Below are 12,795 nucleotides of genomic sequence, written 5' to 3'. Positions count from 1 at the left end.
CTGAAAGCAGATGCCACCCAGGTGCCCCTGAAATGTGTTTTTCTTACCCCATCCACTATGGTTTTATCTAGTGCCCCATTTATCTGAGTATCTAATATACCATCTAATTTGTCTTCAGAAAAATCAGAGAAGTAACCTTACTATCAATACAAATGATTTTCTACACCATTTTGCCACAAGTTCTCAGCTATAAGGCAACTATGTACAGATGGTGTTATGCACATACAAAGGAATACAACAATACAAAGTCATCAAGTATTGATATATATATAGTATGAAATGGATGTACTTCCAAATAATTATGCTGGATTAAAAAAAGGCTAACAGAGTACATATTATATGACTATATATCAAACTCTAGAAAATGCAAACTTATCTATAGTGATAGAAAACAGATCAACTGGTACCTGGGGAATAGATGGGGAGAAACCAGAGGAAAGGATTGCAAAGGGGTGTGAGGAAAGTTTTGGGGGTGATGGATATATTCAATATCTTGATTGTGATGTTGGTTTCACACGTGCATAAAAATGTCAAAGCATTTAATTATACAACTTTAAATATATTTGGTTTATTTATGTAGATTATATATATATATATATAATATAACACATTTCTGCATCAGGTTTTTAAAATCTCTTCAGGACTATGAAATTATGTATCAGGTAGTCTTGTCTTGACAATGCAGTAACAGAACTGAATCAAGTAGAAACCAAAACCACATCATTCTTTTTCAGATTTTTCACAATGAGGATTTAACTAAAGTTTTGCATTTCTTTAAACATATCAGATTATTCCTTGCACAACCATTTACCTTATCTGTTGGGAATTTACGCCTAATATTTATTTTTGTACTTTTAAAGATATGGATCATTTACTACGGAAGATGGCTGAAACAGAATTTTTTCTAATTGCCTTCAAATTGCCATTTTGTAAAAACAAAGTTGCCATTTTGTGCAAAATAACACACAAAACATCAAAGACACAAATTAGCATTTTCTGCCTTTCCTCTTGCACCATCAGTGAGCAAGGAATCTGTGTTGTATCTTGCTATTTTTGCAATAATGCAACAGAATGACTCCCAAACATTGTGAGTTGCCAGAAGATGATGCAGAGTGTTGGGATGGGAAAAGGGTGCCTCGTTTATCATGACCAAGCCAGAGCTGACCTGGCACTGTCGTCCTGGAAAGCTGCTGCCCCCGCTGAAAGCTGAAGAATCTCCAGCATACGCCCCCTGACGCATGAACCAGGCCTGAACACTGTCAGGACAGCAGGCCAGACTGGAGATTCTGGAATGTTCAAAATATTCAGAAAGGCTCAACTCGGCCTCCCTGCCCAAGGCCTCATTCCATCAACACGGGAGAGCTCCTCGCGTTGACACCAACACAAGCCAGAGAGACACTTTTAATGGTGAATACAATCTCCTGCAAAGGGCTGGATTGTGAAACTCACCCCACCCTGGGTTCTGTCGCAATCACAGCCACAGCTTTGGGGCTCTGCTTTCAGAGAGGAAGACAACCAAAAGAGACTCTTAACCAGAGGAAACAAATTGAGGGTTGCTGGAGGGGGGGGAAGTGGGGAGATGGTGTAACTTGGGTGATGGACATTAAGAAGGCCATGTGATGTGATAAGCACTGGGTGTTATATGCAACTGATGGATCACTGATCTCTATATCTGAAACTAATTATATAGTCTATGTTGGCTAATTGAATTTAAATGTTAAAAATCAAGATATGTGGAGAACCTTAGCAGAAAAACAAGTGGCTTTTGCACCACTGTAGTTCAGAAAAAAAAAATGTAGGTCCTTATCCCATGATCCTCCAACAGCACCCCTGCTGAGCAGCTATAACAACTTGAAGAAAGAAGGAAATCTCTAGAACCTTGTTTTACAATGGACTGAGCAAATCTCTGTAAAAGATAAGAATAAAGCCCATTCAGCAGACCCCATACAATTACAAATGTGAATGAAGATGGGGAATGTTAGGAAAAAGTTGAGGGGTCTCATAGCAAACTCCCTTCCATCAAAATGGCCAGTTTGTGAAGGCTTCACCTAAACCATTGGTCTCTTAAGCAAATGCCTAGTAAAATACTCCACCCTAAAAAGGCTGACACTGCAGAAAATGATTTTTAGGCGTATTCCCTAATCTAATATTTTCTTAGTGGAAAGTTGTGGCGGGGGCGGGGGGGGGAAGCGAAAAGAACAGCTGGGTCCTAATACACCCAGAAAAGTTTGCTTCTACAGCATTTTTAAACCAGGGATTTGGTTAGTTTGAACCCTCCCTCCTTCTGTCCAGCACACATCACCACTTTAAAACAGGAAGAAAAGAGGAAAACTTACTGGTTTCATTTTAATCATTTCATTATTCTCCTCCAATGTGAACTGCCATCACATTAACAGCTACTATGCTCCTCTCTCAAGCTGTCCAGGAAAATTGTTCTTCGTGAGAAGTGAGGCTCGCATCATTTTATCAAGTGGTTCTTTGTTATCTTTAAGTCCAGAAAACACCTTTTATCAAGGACAGAAGCAATAGTAAAAAAAAAGAAAAAAAGGAAAAAAGCCAGTGTTTGTTTGGACCAGCAATAAATCAGAACATTTGGGTGACAGTCTGTAAGGTGTCTCAACGCTGGCACAGTCTGTCAGGTTTAGGTTTTTAAAAAAAACAGCATGTAAAACACTGGGTAACTGTTCTGTGCAGTACCTGCTGTATGACGCACGTTCAGTAAACAGTGCTAACAGCCCGCTATTAGCAACTGGAGGAAGAGGACTTTTTCCTCAAGGCACAGGCTTAGAGCAGCGCTGTGGCTGGTGAAAGGTGGCCCCCCACAGCTGCAACATCTCCTTTAAATGGGCCGTGATCACTCACCTGCACTCCCCAGAGAAGCCACTGCTGGCTCTGCTTCCAAAGCAATCTCAGTTAACTGCATGTTTGGAAGTTGATTTTATTCATTTCATTTATTTATTACCTCGGTTTACTGAGTTTCTTTCAGTTTTCAGCCTTCAGTCTTTCTCTAAATGTCCAGAAGCATTAACTTCAAATTCAGAGCCTTCAAAGATAAGGCCACCTGAGAAGCAACAACACTCCACACGAGGAGAATAAGGGGTGTCACGGGACATGCCTGCTCAGTGTACCCTATAGGAGTATGATAGCACACTTTTAAAAGTTCTGACAGCTATAGTACCTCACCAGTAACGTAGAGATGAGAAAAAATGTGCCTCAGAGAGGCTGAGGGACTTGCCTGAAGTCACACAGCTCGGTAACGAGTTAAAGCTCAGGCCCGAAGCCAAGGTTTCTATTTCTGCTTCCAGAACACACTGGCCACACGAGCTGGCCTCAAGGGACCACCTCAGGGGACGCTTGCTCCATTTGCCTCCCCTTTCCTGACTACCTCAGAATTTTAGTTTATTTACCAAGTGCCAACGGAGTAGATCTGTGGAGAAAGACCAAATAAAAGGAACAAAATGGGGTTTAACGAGAAGCAATTGTTTTTCTTAAGACCGCAAGCTCTATTTAAATCCCATTAATTTTTCTCCAAGATAAGAAAGGTGGGAAATGTAGCCATAACCATAGACTTCTAAGACCACCATCTCTGCCCTAACTAATCTGGCTGAGTTTGTGATGAGAAAAACATCATGACTGTGGAAGGGCTCTACGAACCCAGCATCTGATCAACGAGAAACCTAAGAAGAGGGAAAGAACAAAAGTACAAAGAAGCTTGAAAGGAAGATCAGAAGATTCTAGGGCAGCCCCGGAAGAGCTGATAAGGAAGGCCGACCGATGGAGGGAGGAGCATGCATGCGGCTCTCAGGGTCTGGGTACGGCCTCTCAAGACTTGCGTTCTCCCCCTCTCCAGATGCGAGCTCAGGCTCCCTCAGTTGATTCAAATTACCCTCAAAACCAAGAAGCAAAGCTTTTAACAGCCAGTTGATTGCATGATGTTTTAAAAGCTGAAGGAAAAAGAATTCCCCCAAAGCTATACACACAAGAGGCACGTTTTCCAGTTGAATAGAATTCTGTTCCTGGAGATGTAGAAACTGTAGAATTTACTCCAGAAGATGTAAGTCCTCATTATTTTAACAGCCTTCAGTGTTCTTTGTTTAAAGAAGAGAAAAAAAGAAAAAAAAAGCTTTTCCTGGCTGAGATTGCTTTCTAAGAGACAACTCTTCTTCCAACTGAATGACCATCTGCTCCCCCTTGGAATCTGAGAATTAGAGGAGTTCTGAAACTCAGCACGTAGAACTCACACCTGCTACAGATTCACAAATTCTTCTTCTGTGCTATCACAGCAGTACTGGCTCCCCTAGTTGGTCCCACCCAGTTCCTCTCCCAACCGATGAGATTCTTTTAAAAAGCTCATAGGAAAAATTCCACCCAGATGCAACACACCCAAGAAGGGGGCAAGAGTGGGGTTGGGTAGATGCTGATAAAGCCAAGTCAGTTTGTGGGCTCAGAGAGTAGGAAACCCCACCCTGAGCTGGGAGCAAAGCAAATATAGGGAAATAATCCTGCCTTACATCTGGGAGTCCCCGGATGTCTTCACCTACTAGGCAGCTGCTCTGCATACAGGACGCCCCCAAATGCCTCAAATACTAACAGCAGTCAGCGGGACTGATGCAAGCAGAGTGGGAGGTTATGGACTCTCTGGAATTTTTGCCACAAACCATGAATGATGCATGAAAGGAAACAATGCCTAGTCCAAGAAGGAGAAGACGGTGCTGTCTCCTACCAGCAGTCCACCCAAACACCACCAACCTGCATAGAGGGGGATCTAGGAAATCTTACACCATCACCTCACCCTTCCATCTCACCAGAGGTGCCAATGTCCCAGCATGCACTGTGGCAGGCACCACACTCATGCACCCTCGGATGTGGGTCCAGACACCAAGGAACTGTGAGATGTGGAGGGGGAAGAACCTAAGGTTTGGAAATATGACTGGATTTGGATCCAGGACCAGCTACTTCCTAACTAAATGACCTTCTGTAGAATGGGGATAATGCCCCTATGGAGTTGCTCTAAAGATATAAGGTGATGGGCAACCCGGATGGCTCAGCGGTTTAGCGCCGCCTTCAGCCCAGGGCCTGATCCTGGAGTCCCGGGATCGAGTCCCAAGTCGGGCTCCCTGCATGGGGCCTGCTTCTCCCTCTGCCTGTGTCTCTGCCTCTCTCTCTCTCTGTGTCTCTCATGAATAAATAAATAATATCTTTTTTTTTTAAAAAAAAAGATATAAGGTGATGAAGGGGCTCCTCACATTACAATAATGTGCTCCAGGGAGGTACTCTCATCCAACTCAAGCCCTGGATACTATTAAAATAAGACATCAAAAGGACAAGACATAAATGCTGCTGAGGATGTGGAGAAAGGGACCCCTTGTATGCTGTGGGTGGGAATGTAAATCCATGCAGCCACTATGGAAAATAGCATGGAGTTTCCTCAAAAAGTCAAAAACACAAGTACCAAATGACCCCGCAATTTCACTTCTTGGTATCTGTGCAAAGGCAACAAAAATTCTATGTTAAACATTGATCTCTGCACATCGTGCTCACAGAAACATTATCTACAGTAGACATGGGAACCACCTAGGCATCCACTGACTGATGAATGGATAAAGAAGTTGTCGTGCATACACACAACGGACTACTATTCTGCCATTAAAAAAAAGAAAATCCTACCATGTGACATGGATAGACCCTGAGGGCATTATACTAAGTAAAGGAAGTCAGAGAAAGACAAATTCTGTATGTATATATTCTCACATATACATGGAATCTAAAAAAAAACACAAACTCACAGAAAAAGATTTGTGGTTACCAGAGGTAAAGGTGGAGTGGGAGGGAAATGGATGAAGGTGGCCAAGGTACAAACTTCTGGTTGTAACATAAAGTCCTGGGGATGTAATATACAACATAATGAGTGTAGTTAACACTGTATGGTATATTTGAAATCTGTTAAGAGAGTAGATCCTAAGCATCTCATCGCAAGGAAAAAACTTCATTTTTTGTTTGTTTCTATGAGATGATGGATGTTAACTCACTGTGGCGATCACTTCACAACATATATAAGTCATTATGCTATACATCTTAAATTTATGAAGTGCTATATGTCAATTAAATCTCAATAAAACTGGAGAAAAGTTTAAAAAGAAACTGTATAGCATAGCAGACATTACAAAAAATGATACAGTCCAATGCATCATAGCAAATAACTCACAATAAAGATATTTGAGCACACACGCATACACACACAGTTCTCAATCACTTTTACAGGGAATTGGCTTCCATGAAAGAAGGTGTAATTTTTCTTAATAGTTGAGTATGGTGCAATCCACTGAAAGTACACGTTAAAACGAACAAATGCACTCTCCATTGCTATGGGGCCAAAGGCCAGGAACCCTGGATTTGCGGGCAGCTCAGCCACTTACTGTCATGAGACCATAGATAAGTTAGGGAACATCTAGTTTCTGCTTCCTCATTGGCAAAATGGGGACCACAGTATTCATCTTGAAGGGCTGTTACAAGAAAGGAAAGTAATGACTCAATGCCCATATAACGCAAACCCCCTCCACTCCTAGTTTCACATAACAGTGCCCAAATTTGCAGTGTGGAACGGAAGGCTCTTCATGTAGGCAAATGGGGCGAGGTCTAAACCTTCTGGAAATGCACATGTACTAGGTCTCTACAGCCCACAGAGGCTCAGTACCCAATAACATGACCAGGCATAGATGTTGTCCGTTTATTTCTACGGAGTTCCCCATAAAACCTCGTTTCCTAGCTGATTTCCCCCTATGTCTAAGAGTATATTCAGTGTCTCCTTTGGGTTTTCCACTTCTTTCCTAGAACATGCAACATTTTCTAAGTGATTCTTCATCTGCTTGGCTACCATCAACTCCCTTTTTCCAGCAAAGCCTTTGAAACATATTTGATGCCTGTGTTAACTGAGTTTCTTCTCAACTTACTCCCCTAATCTCATACAAGTTGCAATGCCTGCCCACATTGACCTGAAACTGTCCTTTCTGCAGAAGTAAATTCTTCCAGCTAGCTAAAGCCACTGGCCTCACTGGACTCCTCAGCTTCCAGACCTCTCTAGACCCTGAGGTCCCTAAGATGAAGTTTCCTCCTCCAAAGTGGGCTTTGCTCTCTCCCTTCCTGGCTCCTCTTCCTCCTCTCCCTCCACCATCCCTAGAAACTCTGCCCGCCCCAACTCTCTCAGGCCTTGCTGGCACACACCTGCTACTCCCAGGCACTCAGCTGGCACCAGCTGCCAAACTGCATTCTAGCTCCAGCATCTCAGCCAACCGCCACTCCAGCCCTGCACTTCTACCACTTGGAAAGTGGATGAGTTTCCAAAGGACTCTCGCTTCCACATGTCTCAGGTTCTAAGATCCAATAATGAAGACCTCACCTTACAACGACCCATGAATTGAGAAAAGTTTCTAGGGTTTCTGGATTCATCAGAAACACAACTGGGAAATTCCATGGTAAATAGCCATTCATTCTCTTTAAGTGTAAAGAGGCTTTGATTTCCATCTCCCACCAATCATAAAAATTTAGGAAACACTTACTAGCTGAAAAATAAGGTAAGCCATTCCTCTTTACTGAATTAACTATTTCAACATTTTCAGCTTGATTAGCTAAAAGCCTGTTCTTATTTTTAGAATTTCACACCTACAATGCAGTATCTAAAATGTAAAAACACACTTGAACTCTTTAGGTGACTACTATTGAAGAAAAACACCCAGGTCACTTGTTTTGGTTTTATTTAACAAAACAATAAAAACATCTGTCGTTTCTTATAGCAATTTTTGTTGTCCTTCCCACAGGGTGGCAAAAATATGCTCCAACTGCCTTTCATTAACCTGCTGATCTGGAGGTGATTTGCTCCCCGATGACGACAAAGAATCTATTTCACTGAGTTTTGGTCAAATACAACAATTAAATCATCACTTAATTTTGCAAGCACTAAAATAATTACAGAAAATTTAAAGGAAAAAACATCTTTTATTTTTCTTATGATTTTATTTACTTGAGAGAGAAAGCATGTGTGTGAGAGAGAGAGAGAAAGAGAGAGAATGAGCAGGGGAGGAGCAGAGGGAGAAGCAGATTTCCTGCTGAGCAGGGAGCCCAATGTGGGGCTCCATCCCAGGTCCCCAGGATCATGACCTGAGCAGGCAGATGCTTAACAGACTGAGCCACCCAGGCGCCTGAAAAAGCATCTTTTAAATGAAAAGCATTACCTCTCCAAGTGAAAAAATTCATGTATCTGAGTTGCCACAAGTAAGTATTAAGGTTATAGCAAACCACAAAATGTAGTTAAGTAAAACAAGTGAAATGTTTCTGAATAATAATTCTAAGTTTAAATAAATCCATTCAAATTGTGTTGAATACTTAGTTTGTGACTCTACCACAATGTAAAAATCTTACTTGGTTCTCATTTCACTGACTGCTGGCCAAATGACCAAGCAGAGATAGGCATTATGACAGTACTGCAGTCCTCTGACAAACCCAATTCGGTGAGTCACGGATTCCATTTCTGCCTGTTTCTCTGTATATTTGAAAGTGAGGGTCTCTTCTAGGTTGTTGTTGTTATTGTTGGCCTAACAGGAATTATCTCTTCCCTGTTTGCAGTCCCCATAACAGCCCATGTAGAAAGATCCAGAGACCATGTCCACCCCACAAGCCTGAAGGCTCATGTACTGCCTTCTGGAAAAAAGTTTCCTGGAGTACAGTTTCAGTCTGTCCCTTTGCTTTGCCAAAGACAGACCCGCCTACTGGGTCTGTCTTTGCTGTACTGACAACTGTGCCCTAAAACAAACAACTTATTCTTAGGGGAAAACAATTAATTTCAACCATCACATGTGTTCCCAACAGCCACCGATTCACATCGCTCATCCTCTGATAACCGACTTACACAAAAACACGAAGGCTTGCCAGGAGACAACTGGATGTGTGTGAGGTATTTAAGGGAATCTGTATTCTACGGCATTGTTTCCTCTGCTTTTTTTTTTTTTTTAAGATAGTGAAATCTTTATAAGCAAAAAAGATGATTACTTTTCATCAAAAAGATGACCATTTTCTCCTGACCATTTTCTCTTAGCTGAATCCCCAAATCAAACATAAAAAAAAAAGAAGAAGAAGAAAAAAAAGGGGGGGGGCGGGTTCTCACTTTTAAGCAAGTTCTTGCCGGGACTTCAGTTTAGAGAGCCACAAGAGTGGAAGAGGAGCGTTTTATGGGGACATTTGGACGAAAGTCGCCTGCGTTAAGACACGGGCTAGAGCAAACCTCTCGACTAATCCTACATTTCAACGTTCTTAGCGGTATATATACATTTTGGAATCTTCTCTGTGCCCCAGAACACACAATGTGGATCTAATTAGGTCCAGCTGCCTTATGTTAGTAATAAAATTGAAAGAAAAAAAAGGGGTGGGGGTGGGGGTGGGGGTGGGGGCTTTGCTCACCCCTCCTCTGCCCCGGTGACCACAGGCTCGCAAGTCGTGCGCATCCCCCGTGCTCGCTCAGGGCCGCTCCCGCGCCCGAGACCCGGCTCTGCGCTCCGGCTTTTCAGCGGCGGCTTCTCCCGCTCCGGGGAGCCCCAGGCTCCGCCGCCACCCGCCGCCACCCGCCGCCACCCGCCGCCCGGGCCCCGGTGCGCTCCCCGCCCGCCCCTCAGCCCCCGCACTTACACCAGCGCGGACGGACAGGGCATCTGGTTCCAGGCACAGCTGTACTGAGCCTGAATAAAACTCTCACTTCCCTCCAGCACAGAGCAGCTCACGTTCTTGTTCACGATGTAGGCGCACCAGTTCCTGGGGTGAGGGAGAGCGAGCGAGAGGCCACAGGGTGAGGCTGGGGGAGGCGGGGGCGAGCCGCGGACCCAGCGGGGGTCGGGAAGGAGGCGGGAGCGCCACAAAGCGGCCGTCCCGGGGGAGCGCGGCTGCGCCTCTGGGGCCCGTGCGCCTGGAGCGGACGAGAGACGCGGAGGAGAGAAGCGCCTGCGGTCCCGGGGGCTTCAGCGGTTCCTGGAGGCTGCTTCTGACCGCGCTGCTCTGCGCGACACTCCCGGCGCCCCGCGGCTCCAGGGGCGGGCGACGCCACCCGGGACGCCTCTCGCGGGCCGCGGAGCGCACGCCCCCGCCCCCCACCCCGGGAGGAGCTGCCGTCGGGGCAGCCCACGGGGCCCCCGCTGCGGCTCGTCGCCTTCGGCCGCGCAGTCGCGGCGGGCCGGGCTGCGGGTCGGGGAGGCGTCGGCGGGGGCCCAGGGCCCGGGGCGGCCGCGAGGAGAGGGGCCGCGCACTTACTTGCTCCTGGCGCCGGGCCTCGCGGGCTGCGCGGGCTGCGGAACGGCGAGGCACAGCCCTGCGCCGCCCAGGGCCAGCAGCGCCAGCGCCGGCGCCCAGCGCCGGGGCGCGCGGTGCCGGAGCCGTGTCCGCGGCCACATTGCGCGCGCGCCGGGCGCCCCGCCGGCCGGATCCCGAGCGCGGAGCGCGGAGCGCGGAGGCTGCGCCGCGAGGCTGCGGGCGCACGGGGCGCGGCCGGGGAAGGAAGGCGGGGGCCGCTCGGCCGCGTCGAGGTGCCGCCGCCCGGCTTCTCGCTCCCGCTTCTCCTTCCCCGCCCGTGCGCCCGCGCCTCTCCGCGGCCCCTCAGTGACGCACAGGTCCCCCCGGGTGCCGCCCTCTTTATTTCACTTCCCTCTCGGAAACGTGACTCTTCCTCCACCGCGGCTCCCTGTCTCCGGTGTCCTGGGCGTCTCGGCAGGGGGCTTGGGGTGAAAGGGCGAAGGCTTTAGGAGAAGGGTCTAAGTTACAGAAAGCCCGATTACTCATTCCTTTGGTCTCTTCCCAGAAGCAAGGCAGCTCCGCCTCCCACCTTCCACCGGGCGCGCCCCGGCCCCTGGGGATGCGGCCGCCGTCGGCGAGTCTGCAGTCCTCGCGCCGGGCCTGCGGTGCCCGGGTGCCGGCTCCCCGGGGGAGGGAGGGAGGGAGGGAGGGGCTCGGCTCGGGTTTCCTCCCCTGCCCAGACGCCGCCCTGCCCCCGCACTTGGGCTTAAGAGTTTCGCGGGAAACCAAGGCGGGTCCCCTCCGCTCCCCCGGCCGCACGCGTCCGCTTCGGTGTCCGAGTCGAGGCGCAGGGCCTCAGGGGGCCCCTCCCCTCCACCAGAGCGGCCGGCGCACCGCAGCAGGCTCCAAGGAACGCTACACTAAATTCTGAAAGATAATGTCACGGCCCCCGCTTCTCAGGGCCTACCCTGAACTTTTCCTGTCAACATCAAAGGCGCCACGACCGTCGCATTTGCTCCCAACAGTTCAAAGCCTGCCTGCTGGACGTTTGTCTTTTCGCTTGCTTGCGTATTTTCTGACTCTTCTTGAGTTACGCTGATCTCTACCAATTTCTTTTGGGGATCAAACAACCCCATAGAGAAGAATGTTACATAAAATCCCTGCCAAAGGGGTGTATGCTGGGGCTGTTATTTGAACCAACCTGCTTTATCTAATGAACGTTACAGTGAACGTATCTAATGAACGTTACAGTGAGGTTATTTGCAGACTGCATAAACTACAGTATCTGTGAATGAACAGGTTGCTGCTGGCTGGGGATCGTTACAAGGACAGTAAGCATTTGCTTTTTCACTAAATGAAGCCATTGGTCCATTTTATTTCTAATGTGGTTTGATGATGTCGTTGGGCATTTTGATTTGCAAACAGAAGAAAGGATATACCCTAAGTAGAAACCTCACAAGAGCCAAGCAGAAAATTATGCCATGTAAGGAAATAATCCTTCCATGAACTCTCTTATGGAAGATCATGCACATGAAGGGCTGGAGTCATCCCAGCCTTCAGAAGATACATCCACAGGGGGGAAATCACAGAGAGGGATAAAAAGTGGTCTTGCATAGCCCAATCTGTGTCTTCGTGAATTTCCTACCGTCCCCACCCTAACACCATTTTTGTTCATCAACTGTGGTAGGGAAGAAACCAAGCACAGAAATGAAGGGGAGTGACAGAAGGAAAAAAAAAAGAAAGAAAAAAAAGGAAACACAAATGATGCATGTCTACACCCAGCAGCTAACAACCACAACGTCTCTTCAGTACAGGTTATTCTCAAACTTTGAGAGTGAGTTGAACTGATGAGGTCAAATCTACTTTATCCATTGGAGTTATGTTAGGAAGCTGTATTCTAGTCCAAGAGTTTGAGGACTAACTTTCCATTGAGATGACCACAATACTGTATTTTTAAATTTAAATTCAATTAGCTAACATATAGTACATCATTAGTTTCAGATGCAGTTTTCAGTGATTCATCAGTTGCATATGATACCCATTGCTCATCACATCACATGACCTCCTTATTTAATCAGCTATAAAATGACACTTATCAGTAGATAAATTTTATTCTGAGCATCTGTTATAGGCTAGGCATTGTGTGAAAATACCGAGTATTCACAAGTGAGCCAAAACTAACCTGGGTGGGCTCTGTGTTCACAGAGCTTCTAGGCATTCCTGTGTAGTGAAGGGTAGAAAATTTCTGATGTACAGTCAATGCCACGAGACAATATTTGTCACATGCGTTTCTCTAGGCACATGTCCAGGTGTACCTGGTGTGGGGCTGCTCTGGGAAGATGGGAGAAGATTTTCAGCTCTCAGGAAGACTTAAGGCCAAGATCCCAAGGGACCCCCTTCCCTTTCTCTCCTCAAGCCATGGGAAGAGACACATCAAACTTGGAAACCAGAAAACCCTCTCCCGAAGCAGAGGGAAGATTCCCGAGGATAGGGAGCTTAAGCACTTTAGGAAAGAGACTGGTTGGG

The 12,795-nt window shown here is 46.6% G+C and overlaps 1 protein-coding gene across 2 annotated transcripts in view; it reads right to left on the bottom strand.

Moving 5' to 3' along the window:
- Nucleotides 1–10,936, bottom strand: part of EMILIN2 (elastin microfibril interfacer 2) — a 58,530-nt gene extending 47,594 nt beyond the window's left edge. Inside the window, exons 1-3 of one of the 2 annotated variants that reach the window (XM_055323750.1) lie at nucleotides 10,859–10,936; nucleotides 10,291–10,751; nucleotides 9,676–9,798 (exon numbers count right to left, since the gene is read on the bottom strand). In XM_055323750.1, the coding sequence (XP_055179725.1) occupies nucleotides 9,676–9,798; nucleotides 10,291–10,430 (263 nt within the window). In that variant the 5' untranslated portion in view covers nucleotides 10,431–10,751; nucleotides 10,859–10,936. Of the gene's footprint in view, nucleotides 1–9,675; nucleotides 9,799–10,290; nucleotides 10,752–10,858 lie in introns of those variants that run through there. The other variant, XM_055323751.1, reaches the window with a different exon arrangement.
- Nucleotides 10,937–12,795: the final 1,859 nt, after the last annotated feature.

The sequence above is a fragment of the Nyctereutes procyonoides genome, unplaced genomic scaffold, assembly GCF_905146905.1.
Source record: "Nyctereutes procyonoides isolate TBG_1078 unplaced genomic scaffold, NYPRO_anot_genome, whole genome shotgun sequence".
Lineage (NCBI taxonomy): Eukaryota > Metazoa > Chordata > Mammalia > Carnivora > Canidae > Nyctereutes > Nyctereutes procyonoides.
This window is presented reverse-complemented; position numbering and strand designations above follow the sequence as displayed.